This window comes from Protopterus annectens, chromosome 15.part0, assembly GCF_019279795.1.
Source record: "Protopterus annectens isolate FY-2018-M chromosome 15.part0, PAN1.0, whole genome shotgun sequence".
In the NCBI taxonomy this organism is placed as follows: domain Eukaryota; kingdom Metazoa; phylum Chordata; order Ceratodontiformes; family Protopteridae; genus Protopterus; species Protopterus annectens.
The window spans coordinates 495,860,368-495,885,815 of NC_056749.1; the positions used below are offsets into that span (position 1 = coordinate 495,860,368).

Consider the following 25,448-nt stretch of genomic DNA (forward strand, 5'->3'; position numbering starts at 1 on the left):
TAACTCTTCATCATCTGCTTCCCATGCTAGGCAAAGATGCCTGTTTGGCAGCACTGGATTTAAAGGAAGACTACCTACGCATCCCAATAAGGGAATCTTGCAGAAGATACCTACGCTTCAGAGCAGGCTACATACAGTTCTCTGCACTGCCCTTTGGCTTACCTACTGCTCCCAGGGTGTTCACAAAGTGCCAAGATCCTGTCATTGCAATTTGCAGGCAAAGAAATATTCAAATATACCCATACCTGGACGATTGTGTAATTCAGGCATAAAGCCAGGCCATACTATTAAATCATCTGGCATTTGTAAAGAAATTGCTAACATCTTTTGGTACACCATAAACGAAAAGAAATCACATCTTGTACCCTGCCAACAAATTGTATTCCTGGGAGCAAGCTTGAATACAACTTCCCAGATGGCCTACATCACGCCAGAGAAACAAGTTCATTTGACAGTCTACTTCAAACTACTGGCCACGAAGACTCCGCTATCTGCAAGGAAAATACTGCAAGCCCTGGGGTTCATAGTCTGTTGCATTCTACTAATTCCATATGCAAGACTGCATATGAGGAAACTACAATGGTATCTAAAAAGCCTATGGTGTCAACATTCTCAGGGTCTAGAATCCATGATTCCTGTCATACCTTGTCTATAGACAGAGTTCCTTTGCTGGGCAGAGGCCTGCCACCAAAACAAGGGACAGCCATTCACTCTACCCCCTGCTGCCCAAACCCTAACAACAGATGCATCCGACTATGCGTGGGGGCTCACTTGGCAGGGTAGTGCATTCAGGGCGAATGGAACCCAAATCAAATTTTTATTTATTTATTGCATTTGATTACCGGGAATGTCCACTGGGCCTGCCAAACCCATTTTCAGTGGAGGCCAGGGGAGAACAGCTCCACAATTATATATACAGAAAAGTTTGAAACAGTAGAGTAAAATTATAATTAGAGAACAGCTGTTCAGTTATTTGCAGACAAATTTTAAGACAATACAGTAATCATATGTAGTAGACATTATAATACAATACAGGGAATAATAGACATTTAGGGACATAGCAACTATTTGATTTTATACAATGAAGTGAGAGTAAGAGATCACCAGAGGTGACAGGCAGAGAGAAAGGCTGACAATCTGAAATAGTGATAGTTTGGATAGAGAGAGGAGAACTAGGGAGAGAACAAGTGTATGGCAAGTGGTATAGGGGAAGAAGAGATAATAAGTTGGAGGGTCAGGTTTTGTGGTTATTGGTATAGCTACAGGAACAAATCCATTGTGTAGTTTGATGAGATTTAAGTGATTTTTTTAAAAGTAGTGGGGCTATTGATTGCTCTAAGTCCAGTGGGGAGATTGTTCCATAGCTTGGAGACAGAAAAGGAGTATAACATATGTCCATCGGAATGCTTAGGTTTATCGACATTTAGTAGTAGTTTATTTTCAGATCTAAGTTGCCGGTTTGGGTGGTAGATGGTCAGTAAGCTAGTGAGGGATGGACAGGCATCAGGGGAATAAATAATTTTGTGGGCAATAGTAAGTTGTAGATATGCTGGATGTTGGGGGGGGGGGGAGTTCAAGCCAGTTGAGTTCTTGTAGTGTAGTACAATGATGGGTGGAGAGTTTAGCATTGGTGGCAAATTTGGCAATTTTGTTGTAGCATGAATTTAGTTTGTTTTTTTAGAGAGGATTGTATGTTTGTAAGGATGGGTGCACCATATAGGAAGGTTGGAAGCAAGTATGCTGAGGTGAGTGCGTGTTTTGCCAGAGGAGTAATGCAGTTGCATATCAATCAAAAAGAAATGTTAGCTGTACATAATACTCTGACCGCCTTCAAGGACCACATTCTTCCAGGATAATTATTGGTAAAGACTGTCAACACCACTGTTATGTGGTACATAAAGCAGCAGGAGGGTACCCACTCATACCCTCTCTGCCGACTAGCCATGGCTCTGTGGAACACAGCCTTGAGCTACCGAGTGCACCTACAGGCTCAATTCTTGCCAGGAAAGCTAAATACACTGTCAGACGACCCAAGCAGAAATCTCGTGGACCCACACGAGTGGAAACTGGAACCAAAGATATTCAACACGTTAAGAAACAAATGGGGGAGCCCAGAGACGGACCTGTTTGCCTCCCCCCAGAACTACCAATTGGATAAATTCTGCACAAAGACTCACCACAAGCAAGCTTGGAAAGTGAATGCCCTGTCCTTCACCTGGAAAAAACCTATCAGTTCATTCCTTTCCCCCTCTACCTCTCCAAGGTACTACTAAAGATCAAACAGGACAAACCAAGGACAATACTGATTGCACCAGACTGGCAACGCCAACACTGGTACCTTCTCTTGCACAGTGTGTCATTGCTGGCACCATGACACCTGCCTCAGACCCCTGCCTTGCTGTCCCAGCAGGAGGGCCAGATTCTGAACCCACAGCTTCAAACCCTGTACCTGGCAGCCTGGTTAAATTACCTGATCTCTCCATTACCATCCCTCAGTAAGCAAGTGAAGGATGTCATTCTGGAGGCAATGAGGCCTAGTACTAGAAAATCCTATGCTGAAAAATGGAAAATATTCTGTTCCTGGAGCCAAATGGGGATTGGCACAGCTGTGCCCAATTTTACCCCCATATTCTTCAATACTTAACTGAGATGCTTCACAAGGGCCTTTCCTTTTCCTCCATTAGAATTCATGCGTCAGCCATTTCAGCTCATTACAATACAGAACCACACCCCGTTTTTCTCATCCACTGCTGAAGCAATTCCTCAGAGGGGCCAAAAACTTAAGACCACCCAGGAGAGCCCCTACTCCAGCCTGGGACCTTAACTTTGTATTGGAAAAGCTCACTCTACCTCCCTTTGAGCCATCTGCAAATGCAGAGTTGAAATTCCTTTCTTGGAAAACAGCCTTCCTTCTAGCCATCACTTCAGCAAGAAGGGTGCCTGAATTACAGGCCCTAATGGCAGTGGAGCCTTTCATCATCTGTCATGCTGACAGGGTGTCCCTCAGGACCAATCCCTCCTTTCGGCCCAAGATGGTATCCAGTGTGGCCCTTAATCAGTCCATTAATTTGCCAACCTTTTCTAATCCACAGAACAAAGGGGAACGAATACTGCACTCCTTGGACATGCACAGACAACTTAGGTTTTTCTTGGACAGGACTTAGCCTCTCAGGAAATCTGGACAGCTGCTGGTTGCATTTGCTGCAGGGGCAGAGGGGAAGGCCATTTCAAAGCAAACCATTTCTAAGTGGATAGGCAATTGCATTCATTTCTGCTATAAGCACCATGGAAAACCTACCCCACAGGGGATAAGACAACATTCAACCATGGCTGCATCTACCTCTACAGCCTTTCTCAGAGGTGTCCTTACCAGGGACATCCTAGAAGCTGCTACCTGGAGTTCTGTACATACCTTCACCAAGCATTACTATTTGCCAATTTCTTTCTAAATCCAGAGCTGGCTTTGCCACTGCAGTCTTGCAGGGCCTTATAGCTCGTCCTAATGCCATTTAATTACCTCCTCCCATCCTTAGTTTTGGGAATCTACCCAAATGTGATGACTGCAACAGTGAAACACGAAGAACATAGTACAGTTGTGTACACTTACCATAAATGTAGATGTTCGAGTGTATTCACTGTTGCAGTCCTGATTACCCTCCCCCCAGCCCTTTGACTTCTATTAACTATACCTCTATTCTTGCTTACTATGCTTAAAGCTTTTTGGTCTATTTGCCTTTTTTGGAGGTGTAACCTGGTATATAATTGCTTCCCATTATGGGGACATCTGACATCTGGGGCAAGAAAAACTGATGTAATGGCATCGGGGTCATGCTTTATACCCCTGACTACATGACGTCATGGAAGATGCGACAGCAACCTATGCAGGACCCAAGACTTTGATCATCAGGCCGACTGAGGGGTACTGCAAGCAGATAACCCAAATGCGATGACTGCAACAGTGAATACACTCTAACATCTACATTTATGGTAAGTGTACACTACTGTACTTTCTGCATAATACGCCTCTGTACGTTTTATGCCCATATGACCTGCAAAGGGAATATCATGGGCTATGGCTAGAAATGCCAGACGGTGGGCTCTAGGCACTACCAACTGCTGTACTCTCTCACCTTCTAGCCCTCCCTCAGGGGTCCACTCTTTGTATAGCAACTTTTTGTCCCAGTATACAGATTCCCCCTTTCCTCTAAAATCAGTTGCCTGTCTAGCTACCTGCCTCAGAACTTGCAATGTAGGGTCTGAGAGCTGAGCCTGTCTCACCTCTGTCCTTGTAACCCTTCCCAGCTCCCCTTTCTCAGGAAGTCTGGCATCCCTGGACAGTGGAGCCTCACTGTCAGCCTGGGTACTACTACTCACCTTTTCCTTTGCAGTCACTCTGTCCAAGGAACCATCAGTACCTCCAAACATCTGTGGTTCACCTTCAGTCTCACTACTACTGGGTAGCTCCCTCCCTGAAGTAACCACCTCACCAGTCCTGGCTGCAAGTATGTAGTCTGTCTGGGTGTCCCCCAGGCTACCAGACCCACATGCTTGTCTCCTAGCTTGACTGCGTGTAACTGCACAAGCACATGGTACTGCCTCATCCAAATCCTTCCCTATCAGGACATCTGCAGGATGGTTTTCTGTACCTTTGTTGTCTCAAGACAACCTACTATTTGCATTTTGGCTTTCCCACTTACTGGCTCCCTCACATTTTGTTCCCCACCTTGCCTCCGTGGACCCTGTATGCCACATGGCCCCACTGGTTGCATTCAAAACATTTAATCCTTGCTCCTGGACGTGTACCTGGACTAGTGGCTTCCCCTGCTACTGGCAGATTCTGTTGTGGCGGTCTGTGCTGCCCACCATGGGTTCTTTTAGCCCCATGAGCAGTAGTGGGGGTCCCCTTCCTGTGCAGGGCTGCCCTGCTTGCCATGTATAGGTCTCCCATCATCCCCAACTCATCTGAAGTAGCACATTGTGTATCAGCTAACCAAATCCTCATGTCCTCAGGCAATGTGCTAAGGGCTTGTTCCTTCACCAAAAGGTCTGCCAGCCCTTCAAAAGTGGTGATCTGACATCCACTCACCCACCTATGGAAGTAAGTGCTCAGTTCAGCAACATATTCACACACTTTTATCTGCCTTGCATCTATGCTCGTGAAACGTTTTCCTATACGTTTCAGGTGTTAGCTTAAAAAACTCTAATAGACAATTGTTTACAGCAGTATACTCAAAACATGCAACGGCAGACATTTTTGATAGAACAGTTATAGCTTTACCATGGAGTAAGGGGGGGTCAGGAACCGTTCCCAGAGCCCTTGGTCAACTTCATACTGTTTACATACCCTCTCAGACTTATGAATGAAACTATCAAAATGATCCCCCTCTTTAAACTGCGGAAGAAATTTACTGACCTTTTGTGCTTCTGGGGTCCAGTTATTCCCTTCCCCATTACCTCCATGACGCTGGTGAAGAGTCAGCATCTCCTTGTCATGCTGCTTCAGCTTCTCTTTTTCCTCAGCTTCCAGGCATAGCAGTTTCTCATTCACCTCACACTCTAGACGCCTCAGTCTCTCAGCTGCCTGTAATTCCACACCCCTGGCCTCCAACTCAAATCTCTTTAGCTGGATTTTTTTAAGTCCACTGCAGAAAGGGTGAGCTGTCCATTCTCCAAGGATATTACATCTCCACTGCCAGTCTGATTGTTTTTCTGGTTGCTGTTTTCTGATGCAGCTGTGACCTAGACTGCAATCAGGTCGGCCATAGTCAGGTTTCCATGCACCAGTCCCCTAGCTTGGCACATCTCCGCCAGCTGGCTCCTTGTCAGCTTTCCATACTCCTCTGCTGACATGCTGCCTGCTCACCCAGACTAAGCTAACAAAAGAAATAAAACAGTTGTGATCTAAACTCTGAGTATTCACTGCATTACTGTTTGAGTACAAAACACCTTCAAAGCTTATAAGCTACAGGAATTCAATCTACCCACACCGCTACAAGCCAATTAGAATTTGCCAACTAATTAATATGTGATATGGATATCCCACCGCTGCCTAAACGCAGCTTATTTGTGCATTCATAAAATTAATACACCCTGTTTTTTCCCAGTTTTTCTAGTAGAGCAGAAAGTCTCAGGTTTTCCCTCCAAGCTCTGTCCTACCATTTTTTGAAGCATCTCTTTTTCAGCGGTCTTTTTTTTAATTCCTCTTTGACTTTTGCAGTTTTATCAGTTCATCTGAAATTGTTTAAAGCTTCTTCCATTTTTCCAACCTTTGGTTTGAGATTGTGTACTCCATCAGTGTTTCATTTATTTTAATTAGCTTTGAGCACAGTTGACTTTTTTTTATTTCTAGATTATTGGAAGCCATGTATTGCACCAAAGCTGGAAAACTGCATCTGATGATGTAATTTTTCAGTCATTCCTCAACTAATGGGATCAGTTCCAATCCTTGGATTTAACTCAGCCATTTTACTAGCTCGTTGCCACCAACAAAATTTCGAGCTTCTTCCATACCCACAATGTGCATCACCCCTAACATCCCTGAGATATCCTTTGCCGCTTTAGCATTTATATGTGGTCATCTTCAGCTCTTGAGTTTTCGGTGAGAGGTAAGTGAATTTTTTGTACTTTCTTTAAAAAAAAAATATCTAAACGATGTTCTGTAGTCCTACCTTGCCTTCATTCTTACATATGGGTTCAGAACCGATCCTCAGCTCCGACTCCGCCCATTACAAAGCTCAAACTCTTATAGTTGGCTCGTGGCTAGGTAGGGTTCCCATAGTGCACCTGTACAATCCCCAGATCTCGTTTGCCGTGTCTACGAGTTCTGATGTGCTTCTTGCTTGGCCGTGGCCAAGTTTAAATTTTTTTCTATTATTACTATATTACTGTTTAACTTTAGCGATTAGCTGGTTCCAGATAGAGTTTAGTAGTGTTAGAGAAGTTTTCAGATTTATTGTTTTGTTTTTTTTTTCTTTCTCTAAATCACTTAGTTATTGAGAATTGGTTGGCCGTTGCCCTTGTTGTTCTCGTTTGGTGTCCAGTGTGCTAATCCTTTTCTATTTTACTTGCGCATTTGCGCTTATTTTGCTGTAAATTGTGTGCAGTGTTTCTTATTATTAGAGATTTAGAAATTTAGATATTTAGTGATTCAGCTTGTATGCAAGTTCTTCCGGTAGTTCAGACCCCTTTTTTCTATGCCTTAGTGTTTTGAGTGTAGATTTATTTTTGAGACTGTTGGACATTTAGATATTTCAATTTTGTGTGTGTGTGTGTTCAGTCTAGTTGTAGTTTCTGACCTTCAAAGTCTTTCCTTTCTACCTAGGTTCGTTTAAGTTAGAGGGCCTAGTTCTCTCTCCTTTTCTGTCTTCCTCGGGTTAGGCCCGTTTGAGTTAGAGGACCTAGTCCTCGTGGTGTGTGTGTGTGTGCTAGTGTGGTAAGGGCTAGGCTCGTTTAATTTAGATGACCTAGTCCTCTTTGTGCTTGTGTGTTTCTGCTTCGCCAGTTATGATGTCTAAAGAGGCAAAAGACCATAAACCTTTGTGTTTTAAAAAATGTGTGAAGTGCTCCCAGAAGATGTAATTTACGGATGGCCATAGTAATTGTGTTTATTGTCTTGGAATCATTCATTTGCAGGAAACCTGTTTATTTTGCCATTCCTTCAGCTCCAGAGTTCTGCAGGAGTGGAAGAACAAGCTAATTTTGAAAGGTCTTCTCAAGCCTTTCTTTGAGGAAGACTTTGCCAGTTCTTCCTCAAAATAGCATTCCTCCAAAAAAGAGAAAATTAAAACTACCAAGAGGAATTCCCCGGTGCCATCCGGTGCTTCAGAACTGCCTCCTTAACTTTCTAAGCCAGATATGACTTCTACCTTCTCGGCTCCACTGGCCTCAGAGCCGATCAGGGTTGTTGATATTGGGACTTCAGTTTCTGCCCCAAGTATTTCAGGGCCGACTACTGAGAGACTACATCGGAGCCGGTCCAGAGATCCTTTGTCAGTCTCCCCAACCTTAAGGTCCCCAATCTTGCAGAGGTTCAGGTCACCCACACTGTCTTCCAGATCTTCCAGGAGCCTGTCTGAGGAAGATGTTGAGAGAGTAGTGCTTAGACTCTTGAAGTAATCTGCCTTGCCAAAAATGTTGTTGGCTCTGACCCAGTCAGTCCTGGAGCCACCTGAGTCCATTCCCCCTGTTGCGGTTCCTCCTCCGAGCTGGGCTTTCGGAGCCGGAGTGTTCGTTACCACTTGTTGTGGAACACTCTGTTCCAGCGCCCCTCGAAGCTGTCTCGTAGCAGAGTACTGCTCCGACACCTTCAGTGCCGTCCATGGTGTCTAGGATCTGAAGTTCACCGGTTGGCCCCGAACCTCTTTGGTTCCGAGTCTCCCTCTTGGTGCGTCAGCTATGGTGAGCTTGGACCCTACATCCATCTCGTAGCTGATGGCTCTGGTGCCGATGACTTCCTCTATTCCTTCGGAGCCAAGGAGGTCTTCAGAGCCGGAGAGGTCTGCCTTCGAGATGATGAGGACTGTGCTGTCTCGCTCATCAGCTACACTCAAGGGTACCGACACTCTTCCCCCACTGGCACCAACCTCTGTCTCGGCACCTAATCTCTCTTGACAGCAGAGACTCGCAACCTCAGGAACCCCCTGTTAGTGGCCCCCAGTCTTCCGAGACCTCCCTGGAATATGGAGCCCCCTCGGAAGAGGACAGGCAAGAGGAAGCATGTAGACTCCCAGGATGAGGCCATTACCTCCGACACTGACCTTGAGGAGTCAGAAGAGTCCCCCAAGTCGTCCACTGATGATGTCTCCTTTGTAGACATCTTGAAGATCTTTAAGCAGAGGGGCGGCTGTCCCACTGTTACCCCTTCTGATGAGGAGTCAGTGTTCCTGAAGGCTTTCGGGTCTCAACCTTCAGCCTTATGGGGGTGTCTACCTTTTGATGAACTTTTAGACCTTGTTAGTCGGAAGGTGTGGGAGACTCCTGATGTCATGTAACCAGGTCATAGGAGACCCAATAAATTTGTGTGCTCCCAAAGAGAAGGAATTCTTATCCAAGGGTGTGCCTGTAGATGCCATGGTGGTGGTGGCAACCAGTAAGAAGGAACTAGTGGAGACTTCTCCATCTGCCGAACAAGGAGTCTTGAACGATGGACAGATACGGGACGCATATATTTTTGTCAGCAGTATTCACACTTGGATCGCTGCATTATTTAACACATTTTACGAGGCTTCAGAGAGATCTCCTTAAGGAGTTGGGAGATACTCTACAAGGTACATCTACTGAAGGAGTCCCTGATAAGGTGTCTGCTCAGTTGTCCACCTTATATTCCATTATCTCCTCCATGAGGCTGATTTCTGATGTAGCTAATGGAGTGAGCAGGGCAGCAGGTTCAGGAGTTTCCCTTAGGAGACACTCATGGATGCGCTTGTGTAATTTTGCGGAGCCGTTCAAGTCTACCTTTACCAACGCCCCCTTTGACGGTTCTTCGTTGTTTGGACCTAAGATAAAAGACACTGTCACCAGGTGCAAGCAAGAAGGGAAACCGCTGTCTGCTGTGGAGTACATATTTCCATAATCTCTAGACCTTATCCCATGGGTCAGAGAGGTGGTAAGATATGGTTCAAGATGTCCCAGAGATTTTTCCCGGATGCACAGGGTGACTCCTCCTTCAGAGGCAGAGGAGGAGCAAATGGTAGACGTCGCCCCAGGGGTGGACCGGAATACCAGGGGGGCCGTGATTCGTTTTGAGGCCGGCCCTATCAGTGCTCCTGATGTGGGGTCCGGCTGTGCTTCTCTGGAGCCAGTCGGGGGTCGCCTTTCTTTGTATCCAGAAGCCTAACTAAGCATCACCCGATACAAATGGGTGCAAAGAATTATCACCAGAGGTTACTCCGTACCCTTTTCTCTTCCACCTCATGTTCCCAAGAAGATCCCGGATGTTCCACCCAATCACAGGGATCAAGCAACTGTAGAAGTGGAAAATATTGCTCACAGTCATCCAAACCGTCCCCACAGACCAGGTAGGATTCGGAACTTACTCCAGATTCTTTTTAGTGCCAAAACGTTTAGGGGACTGGAGGCCCATCTTGGACCTCAGCAAACTAAACGAATCTGTAAAGAAGGGCAAGTTTTGGATGGTGACACTGCAGTCTATACTCCCTCTGTTAGGGAAAGACACGTGGATGTGCTCAATAGACCTTCAAGATGCGTACTACCATATAAAAATGGACAGAGCATCGAGGAGTCACTTAAGCTTCCGGCTGGAAGCCAGTCATTACCAGTTTCGGGCTCTGTCCTTTGGTCTCACCACAGCCCCCATGGTGTTCACCAAATGCATGGCAGTAGTGACAGCTCACCTGAGACGTCTAGGATTCCAAGTGTTTCCCTACCTGGACGACTGGCTCCTGACTGGCTCCACCAGGCATCTACTCCTTTAAACCAGAGAATCCACTATCCAACTTTGTGCCCAGCTGGGGATTACTGTAAATTGGGAAAAGTCTGCCTTATTGCCCTCTTAATTTGTGACTTTTACAGGCACAGAAATAGACACAGTCGCCATGTTAGCTCATCTTCCTGCAGAAAGAGCACACAACCTCATACAACAAGTTCTCCGTCTACTTTCTCTGCAAAAAGTCAAGGCAAAGACAATGCTGAAACTCTTGGGGACCATGGCCTCCACCATAATGCTAGTCCTTCTTGCTAGACTACATATGCGAATTCTTCAATGGCTTCTATCGTCCCAGTGGCCCTTTCAGCAACTGCCTCTATCTCACCACATCATTTTAACAGAGTCTTGCAAAAAGGACCTCCTTTGGTGGATCCAACCAGATCAACTAACGACAGGCTCTCTTTATTCCTTCCTTGCCAACTCATTGCTACTGTGACCACGGGTGCCTCACAGATAGGGGGGGCATTATCTAGGCAGGACTGTCCAAGGCACATGGCAAGATCACGAGGCTCACCTGCATGTCAGTGTCCTAGCGATGAGGGTGGTGCTTTTAGCGTTGCAAGCACTTCACAACCTTCTTCCTATTGGGACGATAGCAATCTATTCAGACAACATGTCTGTGGTATGGTATTTCAATAAGCAAGGTGGAACCAGATCTTACCTCCTTTGTCGGGAGGCGATTCGTGTTTGGAAGTGGGCAATATCTTCCCAGCGCTTTCTAGTGGCAGTGCACATCCCAGGGACAACCAACATGATAGCTGACAAACTCAGCCGGGCAATCTTGATGCCTCACAAGTGGTCTATGAAGCAGGAGATAGCAGAACAGATTTTCCTCAAATGGGGATGGCCTTGCTGCGATCTTTTTGCCAGTCCGATCAACTTCAAATGCAGCAGCTACTTTTCCCTTATCCCCCTCTGGGGAGTCACCGAGAAGACGCACTTGTTCACGATTGGCCTCTGGGTCTCCTCTATGCTTTCCCTCCCTTTCCTCTCATATCCAAGGTGATTCAGAAAGCGAAGCTGTTGGGAAGCAAATTGATTCTCATCACTCCTTACTGGCCTCGTCAGATTTGGTTCCCCTTCCTCTGGCCTCATCTACTAGACTATCCATGGACTGTGGACCCAATGCCAGACTTCTTGACGCACATGTCAGGCTCTCTTTGCCTCATCCTCAATACCCTCAACTTGACAGCGTGGCTGCTCCAATTCCATCCCTAGTCAGGCTTCATGATTTTTCACCTGCTGTAACCCACATTTTCACATAAACCTTCCACTAGAAAGTTGTACACTAGCAAATGGCGAACGTTTCCTATCTGGGCTGGAGAAAGGAATGTTGACTCTTACACCACATCCATCTCGATGGTTTTAGAATTTTTGTCTGAACTTTTCCATCAGGGATCTGCTGCTGCCACAATTAGGGTTCAGTTGGCAGCGATATCTAATTTTCATTTGGGCCAACACGAGTCTAACCTTATGTCACACAGATTGTGTAAAACCTTCCTTAAAGGTGCCGCTTTGCCGAGACCCCCCCTTTCAGGAACCAGTAGCTTCCTGGGATCTAAACTTCGTCCTGTCTAAAATAACTTCTCCACCCTTCGAACCTGCTCATTCATGTCCACTGAAGTTTCTGTCTTGGAAGACCTAGTTTATAGCAGCCATCACTTCTGCTAGACGAGTATCAGAGTTACAAGCACTGTCTATCAAGCCCCCTTATTTGATTTTCTACGACGACAGAGTTTCCCTTCACACAAATCCATCTTTTATCCCTAAAGTTTGCTCTCATAATAACTTGAACCACTCTATAAAGTTGCCGGTGTTTTTCCCCTAACCATTCCAAAGCAGCAGAATACAAATTTCATCAGTTGGATGTTCACAGACAGTTATGGTTCTATCTTCACAGGACTAAGGAACTTAGAAAATCAGACCAATTGTTCGTATCATTCTCCAATGCCAGATTAGGTCTCCCAGTCTCCAAAGCGACCCTTTCAAACTGGATTTTGAGCTGTATTTCTTTCATTTATTCTTCCCATGGAAAGACCGTTCAAGATTAATACTCATTCTACACGATCCCAGTCTACGTCTGATGCCTTCCTAGCCAGAGTTCCAATTGACAATGTTTGTGCAGCAGCCTGGGCTATCCCTAGTACTTTTATTACTCATTACAAATTGGACCTGACCTCTAGGGGTAGAGCCTCCTTTGGTTCCACGGTACTCAGGAGTATTTTTCCATGAGTCACCCAAGAATATTCACCGAGCCTGCATCTGGTTCCTTCTATAGTGCCCTCTCCCTTTTAGAGAGGCATTCAAAATAGTCATCCCTGTTATCCTGTCATTCCTCCAGGAGTCTCACAGAAGCAGATGTGGAAAGGATGATGAGGAAGTTTTTCACTGAGCATATTCAGAAGGGAGTTCTCACAGTTCCTACTCGTTAAGATCAGGAAGTCTGTCCGTGTACTGATCCACCGATTATAGCTCCTCCTGTAATTCTACCTGCGATTTTAGAGCCTTCAGATCTGAGTGTTTTGGGTCAGTCTCGTTGGGTTCTGAAGAGAACATTGTATTCAGATCTGATTATTGCTGTAAGTGCATCGGCTCTGCTATCCTCTGAGCCGAAGGTTCCCTGTCTTCCAAGAGGGTGCGGTCAACTTTAAGGTTTTCAGAGCCCTCTCTTTCTCTCGGAGCTTTTGCACTGTACAGCATGGGTCCGACTTCCACCTCAGGTGGATTGCTCTTGGGGTGGAAAGATCTGACAAGTCAAACTCACTTTCTTGATTTTTTTGCCTTCCTTCTACCCAGAGCAGTCTGCCTTTGAGGTAGTGGAGTGTGTTCTCTGCTCTGGCATATCAGATCTGTCCTCTACTGCTCAGATGACTTTGCACAGTGATCCTCAACATTCTATCCCACAGGGACAGCCAGCCCAAAGCTTCCACTCTACCCACGAGAGTATTTTATCTTTTGTGATACTTCTCCGGACCACCCCACAGAGGAAGTCCCTAGGAAGAGCAAGTGCAAAAGGAGGCAGTTGGGCTCTCCTTAGGAGTCCGTCACTGAGGATAATGATTTCGATGAAGGGGAGGGGTCCCTATTATAATCACCTGATGATGTCTCATTTGAAGACTTGAGCTCCTAAACAAAAAAGGTGGCTGGTCTTCCCAAAGCACTTCTCCTTAGTAGTCAGTATTTCTGAAAGCATTCAGTACTGGTCCGTCTACCTCCTGGATTACTCTGCCAGCCAGTGGACTTTGAGTTAATTTCCAAGAGGGCATGGAAGAAACTTCATATGAATGATGCAATCCCTAAGAGACCAGACAGGATTCTGACTCCACTACTAGGCTGGGAATATTGGAGTAAAGAGGCTCCAGTAGATGCCATGGCTGTGGAGGCGGCTACAAGAAAGGAACTCGCTGACCAGAGTTCCACTGTCCATCCTCCTAATAGTCAAGGGTGATAGATTTGGGAACCATTTTTATGCTTCTGTGACATTTGCACTTAGATCAGTGAACTATTTAGCACATTTTACTAGGCTGCGAAGAGACCTCATTAAGAGTTATCCAAATCTTTTTCTGGAACCGGAACTGCTGAGGCTTAATCTTCTATAGTCTCTCAGTCGACTGCCCTACAGGCTGTATCCAGTTTGTCCATGAGGGTCATCTCTTGCATGCAGCAGTAGGCTCCTCAAGGACTGCAGGTTCAGGCATTTCCATCAGGAGTCATGTCTGGATGCACCTGTATGATTTTGCAGAGCCCATCAATTCACTAGCAATGTTCCTTTTGAGGGCACTTTTTATTTGGCCCCACGGTAAAGGACGCACACTTCAGGTGTGAGAAAGATGAAAAAACCCTCTCTGCAGTGGGTGTGCATTTTTGACCCCTCTGAAAACCTTTTCCAGGAATCAAACAGGAGGTCAAAAAATGTTTCAGAATATCTCGGGGTCCTTTTCAGGACACACTTGGAGTTGGTTCCCCCCAGAGGCAAAGGGTGTAGCAGTAATGGAAGACTGCATCCCTTTGGCAAAGGAGGCCCGCAAAACACGGGGTCTAGAGATTATTTTTCCAGCAGACCCTTTCAGCACTCCTGAATGGAGGTCCAATTGCCTACCTCTGGAGGCAGTCAGGGGTCGCTTATCCCTGCACCCGAGAGCCTGGCTAAGTATAACAAAAGACAGTTGGGTGCAGAGAATTATTTCCAGAGGTTAAGTAATTCCCATTTCCCTACCCCCTCCATTATCCAGAACAATTCCTGATGTTCCACCCAATCAGAGGAAAGCAGGAGCACTAGAAGTCCAAAAGCTGCTAGAAAAAGTCATCCATGAGGTCCCACCAGATCAGACAGAATCAGGAACTTAAGATTCTTTTTAATAGCAAAAGAAAACAGGAGACTGGAGACCCATTTTGGATCTCATTGTATTGAACAAATCAGTTTGACACGCAAAGTTTCAGATGGTCACTGTTCAGTCTATTCTGCCCTTTCCGGGCAAGGTAGATTGGATGTGCTCAACAGATCTTCAGGATGCGTGCTATCACATAAAGATGAACAGACAATCCAGAAGGTACTTATGCTTCCAGCTGGGAGCCAGTCATCAGTTCAGAGCACTACCCTTTGGCCTCACCACAGTCCCCAGGGCGTTTACCAAATTATTGGCAATGGTTGCAACTCACTTAAGATTGCAAGGATTCTGGGTGTTTCCATATTTAGACGACTGGCTCATTACTGCCCCGACCAGACATCGACTGATAGCAGCTCGTGATCGGGTGTTACAGACCTGTTCACATCTTGGAATAACCATAAATTGCAAGTCTCATCTGCAAACAGCCCAGACATTAGAATTCATAGGAACAGTGTTCAACACAGTGTCTATGGTAGCTTTTCTTCCTGTATTGAGAGTGAAAACAGAGAGGATGCAGATCAGGAAAATAATTTGCAGTACCAGAATTTCAACCCGATTGATTCTGAAAGCCCTGAGATCAATATCAGCAATAGTTGGTCCCTTTAGGAAGATTCCGCATTAGAATACTTCATTGGATGCTAGCAACACAATGGTCAGTGCTTTCTCAGCCCGTGTCTGCGAAGTTAAGAATAACCCAGGTATGCAGACAATACCTTTCCTGGTGGATGCAGTCAGAGCTGCCCGTTACAGTGTTGTCCTGTCATCTTCCCTCAGACCAAGGCCATAATGACCACAGACTCTTCTCAGATTGGATGGGGTAGTGGCACTTCCTGGGAAAAACAGTCAAAGGCACGTGGTCCCCTTTAGAGGCTAACCTGAATATTGTGTTCTGGAGATGAGAACAGTGCTCTTAGTGCTGCAGGCATTTTAGGACTGTCTTCCTGTTGAAAGAGTTGCAATCCAGACAGACAGTCTATCAGTAGTCTGGTACATCAACAAGCAAGCAGGAACCAGATCTTATCCCCTGTGTCGATAAGCCCACAGAGTGCAGCAATGGGCGATAGCTTCCAATCGCCTTCTATTAGCAACGCATGTTGTATGGAAGTCCATTGTGATAGCAGATAAATTGAGCAGGTCCACTTTACTACCTGATGAGTGGGGTCTCAACAGCAAAGTGACAGAAATGAGTTTCAGTTGGTGGGGCCAGCCTCGCTGCAGTCTTTTTGCATCTTCCGTAAACAAGTGCAGCAGCTTCTTTGCCCTGATACACCCACTGGGGGAATCGCCCGAAGGATGCTCTACGATTGGCCCCCCCCCCATGTCTTCTGTATGCTTATTCTCCAACTCCCCTAATTCCCAAATTCCTTCAGAAAACATCCCGGTTGAAGAGCAAAGTCAATCCTCGTTGCACCTTACTGGCCTTTGCAGATAGGGTTCCCCTTCATTTGGCTTCCTCTATACCCACATTGGATTCTGGATCCAACTCCATCCTTCTCTCTCACCCGACAGGCATGGTTCGCCTGGATATCTCAAATCCTAAAACTAACAACAATTCTTCAATTCTTTTAATAGCCAGGCAACCAATGCTTTCTTCTCCTGTTTGCTCCATGCTTTTACCTTCCCATAAACCTTTTATGAGGAAACTCTACAGGAGTAAATAGAGAAGATTTGTTTACTGGCAGAACAGAATCAGTTATACCTCTTCTCAGCTCCATTTCATTCTGTTCTAGAATTTTTAGCGAGTTTAACGAGGGTGCTATTTCATTAACCATTAAAGTTCAATTTGCAGCGCACTCTAACTTTTATGTCTGATTTCAAAATTCTACCCTGGCATCCTCTAAACTGTGCAAAGCATTTTTGAAAGGTACTTTTCTGCTAAGACCCCATGCCACCATGGGATTTAAATGTGGTACTGCAAGCCTTTATACATTCTCTCATTGAATCTGCAGATAAATGTGATGTTAAATGTTTGACCTGGAAAACTATCTTTTTTTAGTAACAATTACATCTGCTAGAAGAATTTGAGCACTTCAAGTGTCATCTTTTAAGGCCCCGTATCTGACCATCTGTAAGGATAGGATCACCTTATGTACTAATGCTTCCTTCCGTCTTAAGGTGGTGTCAGAATCTAACATTAACCAATCCATTAACTTGCCAGTAGTATTTGCATAGTATACAAATGAAGGAGAATATATGCTGCACTTACTGTCTGTTCCTAGACAATTACTTTTCTACGTAGACAGAACAAGAGAGATTAGAAATACTGATTAGTTTCCTTTGCACATAAATTGGGCGAATCAGTTACAAAGTTGTAACTCTAGCTAGATGGCTGCCAAATTGCATCTCCTTTATCTGTAAATTGAATCTCCCCTTACCAAAACCATTATAAAGGCTCATTCAACCAGATCTGTGGCAACTTCTGCTGTATTCCAGTCTAAAGCTTCTATGGGCGATAAATGTACTTCTGCAACTTGGTCAAATCCTCATACCTTTATCACACATTACAAACTAGAATTGGTCTCAAAGGGGAAGAGCAGCCTTTGGCTCAACAGTACTCAGGAATATCCTTCCTTGGAGTCCACCCTGGAATTTAGGTAGCTGGGGACTCTGTCCCATTATTCGAGGAACAAATGTAAATTGACAACATCGGATAAAGAAGTTATTTACTTAACATAGAGTCCATCAATGTTGTCCATTTTTATTCTTCCTCAACTACCCACCGACTATCCCCCTCCATTTTTCATAACTGACTTCCAGAGGAATGAGGTACTTCAAGACACCTCTGCACTTTGTATTGAACTCCAGTTATGGTAATTTTTATAGGCTTCCTGTCCAGTTGCAGACAAGATCTGAGGGATGTTAGGTGTGGTGCATTGTGGGTAGGGAAGGAGCTTGAGAGTTTGTTGGTGACCATGAGCTAGTAAAATAGCAGTTGGATCTGTGGATCGGTTCCAATCCCATTAGTTGAGAGAGAATGAAAATGGACAGTAGATAGAACGTTATGTTAAGTACATAACTTTATTTTTCCAACAGTTGCAAGATTCTTCCCAGTCATTCTTTTCTCTCTACCTTTTCTGTTTTTTTTTTTTTTTTTTTTTTTTTTTTGTAAGGCTTAGTTGTTTCTTTGCTGGTATCCAAGCTATGTACTTACTGGCCAGTAACTGAATTTACTAAAAGTGAGAGTTCCTGACCTTTATTTCTTTTTCTTTTTTCGCATTGGGAGAGCTGAAGTTGAGCTTTAGATTATTGCGCAAAAAGGAAATACAGGAGATGCTGGATCTGAAAGTAATCCAAGAATCTTGTAGTTTTGGCTTAACGTGTTTTTTATCAAAAATATGAGTTGATAAATATCCTGTTTTAGTTTTAATACTCAGTAGTAGGATATATTACCAGTACGTAATTTGGACTAAAGTTCAGGAAGCCCGCAATTGCAAGGAAAGTTGGTGTGGTAGATGAGGGTTCAGCTGAGGGCCCCTCCGGATGGTTCAAATTGGGCCATGCAATTGCTAAGGCTGGCCCTGTAAGCAGCTATGGTTAGTTTTTAATTCAAATAGTTTGGACCTGTTTAGACTAGGTTTGTTTGCAGTGTATGTGCAAAGAAGGTGGTATAATAACTAGATTGTGTGCTAGGCCTCCTTTCAGCTCATTTTTTTATTTTGCATGTTTTGTTAAAAAAAAGTTCTATTTATCAGGTCTACCTTTTTGTTATAATTTGTGAGTTTTAGAATCAGATTTTTTTTACTGTACTCTTCATATCAGCTTGATTGTAGCTATTAGTAATTCATGTTACAGAAACAGATCCTTACAAAGTAGATTACCAGCTACATTACCTTTTTGCCATCAGTCACTTAGCCTGTTTTAAAAGAGTGTAGTCAAAGCCAACTTCTGTGGCGGTACAGCTACTACTAATGCTTTCTTTAAGAATTTCTCAGCTACAGACATTAATATCATGCCCCTTTAACCCTTTGTGAACTCCCTTATCCGAGGGTTACTGTATTGACTGCAGTTGAAACACTATGTGGGAAATCATTACTCATGAACTCCTCCATCTGTGCATATGTAATCCTTTGGCTACTATGGCCATGGTTATATTTAGGCTAAATTCCCACACTGGGAGTCCATGAGGGTCTGCAACATTTCTTGCAAAAGTTTTTTTCTTAAAGTGTTGGTTAATCAACAAGGTGACGTACTGTGATGCATCTGGAATACTCTTCATTAATCATCCTGCACATTGGTGGCCTTCCTTCAGCTTCTGCTGTTGCTGTTTCTTTGAGTTGTGCAAGTATATATTTTTATGTTTTACAATGTAGTTTCAAATCACTGTTACTTCCTGATTTGCAGGAGGTGGTTGCTTGCAAAATGGTGAGGGAGGGGGTTGAAACTAACAGGTTCCAGAGGTGTAAGTTCTTATGCAGCCGCCATAGTACTTCATTGCATATGGTAATATGGGAGAACAGCTGTCCCTAAACATTTTATTTTACAGAAAAACTGCTAGTTTATAATTGGTGTGGAAGAAATATCTAATCAGAGACTCATCAAGAGGGGGGTCCTGTCATAGAATTGGTGGTAATGTAAGACTGTACCTTTCATATTCTAGTATGCTGTCTTGCTTGTTTGCCCAAAAGGCAGTACACTTCTCAGCAAGCTTCCTGGCGTAGAGGGGTAAAGCTATCACTGTGACTTAGCTAACATGGGTTTGACTAGCAATCCAGGCATTGGAGGAGCTTGGTCATATGGGATAGAGGAAAGATGAAACCAATGCCTACCCACATTTCTTTGGGAGTAGTGGGTCCACTATGCATGGTCAAGGTGTATACAACATTTTAAATTCCCTGGTGGTGACCAGAGTGCAAAATGAGGAGCTTGTCATGTGTCTTGCGGTTAGAGGCACTCAGGGAAATGGAGTACACCCCCTCACATCAACTCATTGCATGGCCTCCCCATTAACACCTGACTATAAAAAAGTAATAAGAAAAAAAAAATCACCTGCTGAGATGAAAGCACTTCTCTTGATACGCTTGCCCTGAGGGGGATCAAATGCATCAGATAGAGTGGCTGGGGGACAGTGCTTGTTAGGGGAGAAGTGAAGTTAAAAAAAAGTGTGTAAGAGAAGATATAATCAAATGTCTGTCTCTCTTAAGAGGTGACTAGACTGCTGCTAACTTCGTCTGTACGAAATGGTTTATATTTTTTTTTTTTGTGCAACATGTAGTTTGCAAACAATGGCATCCACCACTTTTGACATGAACTTTTTTATTGGTAGGTTTAAATGGTCACTGCCTATCAAAACAGTGAAGTATTCAGATTCTAATATGTCTTGTGTAGTCATGCTTTTGCTTTTTGTAAAAACTGTTTTACCTGTTTTCCAGGACATGCTCTTAAGCTGCTTCCTTAGTATTGCTGATCAAGTGCTACTGCCTTCCCTCACTTTGATGGATTGTAATGCTTGCATGTCTGAAGAGCTTTGGGGAATGTTCAGATCTTTTCCTTATAAGCATAGGTGAGTAGTGTAGGAATAATCTCACTAAGAAATTAATAGTTTTCATTTGCCTTTCTTTTTCTCTAAGTTTGATCATATTTTTTTTAACTTTTGTTTTCTTAAGGTACCGCCTTTATGGTCAGTGGAAGAATGAAACCTATAATAGTCATCCACTTCTAGTAAAAGTAAAAGCCCAGACACTAGATAGAGCAAAATATATAATGAAGTAAGTATTGGATAGTAATATTTTTATATTTATTAAACATTATTAACAGGTTTGCTATTTCTTTGCCTTAAAGAGAAAACCTAGCATACTGGGTACTGGATGGGGGAGGTAAGGTTTGAGTGAGAAATGGCAGCTCGCCCACCTCGGAGGAATTGGGCCTTCGGGAGATTTGTGATTGTTCTTAATGACACACTTAATGTCATTAACCTGAAGGCTGCATGGAGAGGCATATTTGCGCATTTCAGCACAAACCAGTATCATTCTTGGTGTTTGACTCTCTCCAAGAATAATGAAAGGATGGTTGCTTTCACCCTTATGTTGTTTTGACTACATCTCAGGATATTCATGGGGAAACCTGATGACTGTGGAAAGGAAGGGAGCCATTACTTAGCCGTCCGTTTTGGGTTGTGGCTTTCTGCAGAAGGCCTTGGAATGACAAGTTTCACAGAAAAAATATTAGTAAAGAAAAATAATGAATTGCACCACATGTCAAATTGTGTTCTACTTGTACAGTGAAAAATATTACAATATGGTGCTGCTTTCAGACTGAATTTATTTGTAAAGGGATAATAGTGCTGTCTTTTTAGGTAGCCTAGTAGAAGTAATATCTGAAACTGATGATTGTATTTCTGGAACAAAGCCGTGAGATGAGTAAGATGTTCATCGTGTTTCACTGCTGCAGTCATTACACTTGGGTTATCCTGCCATCAGGCGGTCCCGCAGTCGGCCAGAGTTCCAAAGTCTTGGTCCGGCGTCGGTTGCTGTCGCTTCTTCCCTGACGTCAGTGCCAGGGGTTTATAAGATGCAGCCGATGCCATTTTCTTCAGTCTTTCTTGCCGCGCGGTGCCTGAAGCAAAAGCAGTTCGCAAGTGCCGGTCGGCCGACTCCTGAGATTTTCAATTCGAATTTCAGAACCGAAGTCTTCAATAAAGCTAAGTACCCCGGTGGGGAAACTTTTTCTTGCCTCAGATCGATGTCAGTAAAAGTTAATAATTGTATTTCTTGTGGGAAGCAAATACCTCATAAGGATTTTCATTCTTACTGTATTCCATGCCTAGGCCCAGACCACGACGTCACTAGTTGCCGGTTTTGTGCTAGATTTAACAAGCGCACTATTAAATGTCGGTTTGACTTCGCTCGCCATTACTTTGGCCGAAGGTTCAATTATACCATGTCGTCGGAACAACTGACGACCGGAATACACAAAAAACGCAAAGACAAGGATAAGGACAGGCATCCGAGGTCCAAAACTGACTATGAAGCCTCTTCTAGGCCAGTCGCCGGTTCTCAGTGAGGTGCTTTTGCAGCCCCTAACACCCGCTACTTCAGAGCCACAGGCCGACTCCCACATGGAGATGTCTAGGCCTCTGGAAACTCAAGGTATTGGGCCTATGGAAACTAACCCCTTAGATGGGTCTGGAGCCGCTGAGCAGGCATCGGCTTCTGAGGGTGTTTTCAGACCTTTGCAGCTTACCATCAAAACTGCAGCCAAGTCTAAAAGTCCATTAAAGACAAAGAAGCAAGTACAGCATTCACCTGGACAGGCCTCCATGCCTAAAAAACAGATGCTCAAAATGGCCGAAGACTTAATTACTCTGATCAGGGGTTCCCATCCCCCTCCTGATAAAAGGCCTAGGCAGGATACAGACTATGATTCCTCTGACCAGGTTTCCATTTCTTCTGATTCCTCTTCAGACCAGGGATACTCTTTACCCCTCTATGAGGACTCTGATGCTGAAGGATCAATCCCTTCAGCCTCTCCTCCTGAGGATTACTCTTTTGGGGAAACTTTACATACCATGAGGGAGCATTTCCATTAGGAGGGCCTGGATTATTCAGAATCCAAAAAAAGGCTCAGAGACTTTCTTTTATTGCCTCAGCACAGGCCCCTTGCTATTCCACCAGTGTTGGATATTGTTGATGATGTGTTCTTTGAATCCATTTTAAATCCTGATTCTTTGCCCCCTGCTCCAGTCATGCCAGACAGGTACTACAGAGTCCCTGACTCTCACAAATTTCTTTATAAAAACCCTGTTGCTGACCCAGAAACTATTTCCCATGGTCCCAAAGGGGTAAAGGCTTCCACGGCTAAAAATCCAGTTCCCTCTGACAGGGATTCTAGAGCATTAGACAGATGGGGGAAGAAAGTTTACACTTCTGCAACTTTAGCAGTAAGGGCTTTAAATTGCCAGTTTCACATGCTTAAATACGAACGATATTTAATGTCTCTGTTAAAACAGAAAATGCTTACAAGTTCAGAACATCCTGACTACAAGGAAATGCAGGATTTATTGCATGCAGCTGAACAAGTGGGAAAACATACTCTGCAATGTGGTTTTGATTCATTAGAGGCTTCTTGTAGAGCAGCAGTTACAGGATCTGTGATTCGAAGGCATGCTTTTTTAAAAGAACAAGGTCTACCTGATCATGTTAAGGCAAAATTATTGGATGCTCCTTTACAGCAGGATATTTTATTTGGTGTTAAGGCAGAGGAGGTATTAAAGAAAATGGAGGATAAGGCAAAATCTATGCAAACAGTGAAGGATTTCTTACAGGTGCAGCCACCTCGATTTAGCAGAAATTGGCCTTCAAAAAATTGGTCCTTTCCAATGTCAGACAGACCACAAATAGGCAGATACAGATGCCCAAGAGGCAGATCTCAGCCCCAAGGCTCTTACAGACCACGACAGTGGGGTGCTTCAACCCCAAAAGGAGGGGAAGACAAGTCACAATCTTATAGGAAACAGTCCCAATGACTTCCCCCTTCAAATGCCAAGCACTTACCTTTTGGCAGCTCCCTTAGGGGGAAAACTAGGACTTTTTTCGCAAAATTGGCATATAATTACCCAAGACAACTGGGTTCTGAATATTGTGTCTCAATGTTACAGGTTCCACTTTCACACTCTATCAAGGCCAAAAGGAATGCCAGACCTGCCACAAAATCAATGGGCAGAGGCACAAAAACAAATTACAGCCCTCATGGACATGAGAGGTATTCAAAAAGTGCCACAACAGGAGCAAGGACAAGGATTTTACTCAAGACATTTCTTGGTCCCCAGAAAGGACAAAGCCGGGAGACCCATACTGGACCTTTCTACTCTAAATACTTAACTGGATGTTCCGAAATTCAAAATGTTGACACTACAGCAGCTTCTTCCCATGCTGGGCAAGAAGGCTTGGCTTGTTACTTTGGACCTCAAAGAGGTGTACCTGCATGTCCCTATCGGACAAAATTGCAGAAGATACCTCAGATTCATAGCTGGCTCAATGCATTACCAATTCTCTGCACTGCCCTTTGGCTTTTCTACTGCGCCCAGGGTCTTCACAAAATGCCTGGCACCAGTGATTGCATTTTGCAGATGGAAAGGAATTCAAATATATCCATACTTGGACGACTGCCTTATTCAAGCAGAGAGCAAGGACATTCTTCTAAAGCATCTGGCGTTTGTAAAAAGGTTGCTAATTTGCCTAGGGTACATGTTAAATAAATTCGTTAGAGTCAGACTGTAAAAATCATTGAGTTATTCAAACACAATGTCAATTAATAACAAACAATAATGCAGGAGATCTCAGATATCTTAAAGCTCTAATGTACATTAGGAGGCAAAAAACCATACACAAAGTTTGTATAGAATTTTGACTGCTTTATTGACAGAACACACCATTTTTATATATGTCATTATCAGTTTTGCCCACCTCACTGGCGTGGTCAGTGACAGGGTCTTTACATCATAGTAATTCATAAAAAGTGCTGAATTTGTGTTTTTCAAAAAGTCCTTTTCCCATGAGAATGTTGCAGCCTTGCAAGCAGCTGGTCAGTCACGATGACCTCCTGAGGATGTAGCCAATTCAAGGTTCTCTGATTAGTTCAAATACAATAGATGTATGTCTTCCTTAATGCCTCCCTTTGTCTTTCTTGTTCAGCTGCGCACTATCAGAGATAGTCTACTCTCCTGGTGGAGGCAGGAAAGAGGACACACATGAACAGATTTATTATTTTCTAACTTTGCAAAATAATCTTTACTTGAAAGACATGAGCCAGACTCGTTTGCAAGCTGCCAAGGTCAAATTTCTGATTACACTGCAGCTTGTGCTTCAAGCAATAATATGCAGGTTTATTTCTACTATTATTCTAGTAAGACAGAATTAAATGCATTACATAAACTTTGTTCTCTATTATGGATTTAAGTACATTTATTCCTAACTAAAGCACACATTTCTCTATATATTTGATCACACAACTTATATATGTTTGAATGTTTAAATACACATCTTCCTAAGCAGCACACATTGTAAATATATTTTCTAGGCAGCATGTATGTAAATATATTTTCTAAGCAGCATGTATAGATTTTTCTAACATTCTCCCTCCTGTTAATGCATTTTATTCTGTTTAAAACATAAACAATATTATTTCATTCCTCAGCCTTTCCCTTTCAAGGGCTTTCAGCTAAGTAAGTCATTGGTTTTATATTTCAGAAAAGCATCATTTGAAATTAATCTTTTAATTTCAACACTTTGGTAAAGAGTTTCAGTAGCAGATATATCAACAAATTTTTGATTAATCTTTTCATGCAGAGAATTTCACAGTAAACACATGCTCCTATTAGGAGTATACCCACACAAATAGCAATTAAATGTTTAATAGGATGGAACCCCACCCCCCCAAACAGATTCTGGAAAAAGTCCGTCAGTGGGTTTGGGCCTGGTTTAGTCATTGCTGATACTTGCTGAATTACCTCTAGGTGGTCATTGATTTCATGTTGGTTGTCTGGAATGTGCACAGCATTCTTCTTCGTGTACCACCTCTTGCCGCTAGGGTGAAGTAAAGAGCCATTCGATTTTGTAGCACAACAGTTTTTATTGCATTCCGTTCATTAGTCACCAATTCTAGGGTGGAAAAAGTTGCAT

At 43.8% G+C, this 25,448-nt stretch overlaps 1 protein-coding gene across 1 annotated transcript in view; it reads left to right on the top strand.

Annotated features, from left to right (window-relative positions):
* LOC122789851 (THO complex subunit 2-like) overlaps positions 1 to 25,448 on the top strand; it is a 2,067,217-nt gene that overhangs the window by 1,363,968 nt on the left and 677,801 nt on the right. The window contains exons 14-15 of the mRNA XM_044057285.1: positions 20,202 to 20,332; positions 20,436 to 20,537. Coding sequence (XP_043913220.1) covers positions 20,202 to 20,332; positions 20,436 to 20,537 — 233 coding nt within the window. The remainder of the gene's footprint in view (positions 1 to 20,201; positions 20,333 to 20,435; positions 20,538 to 25,448) is intronic.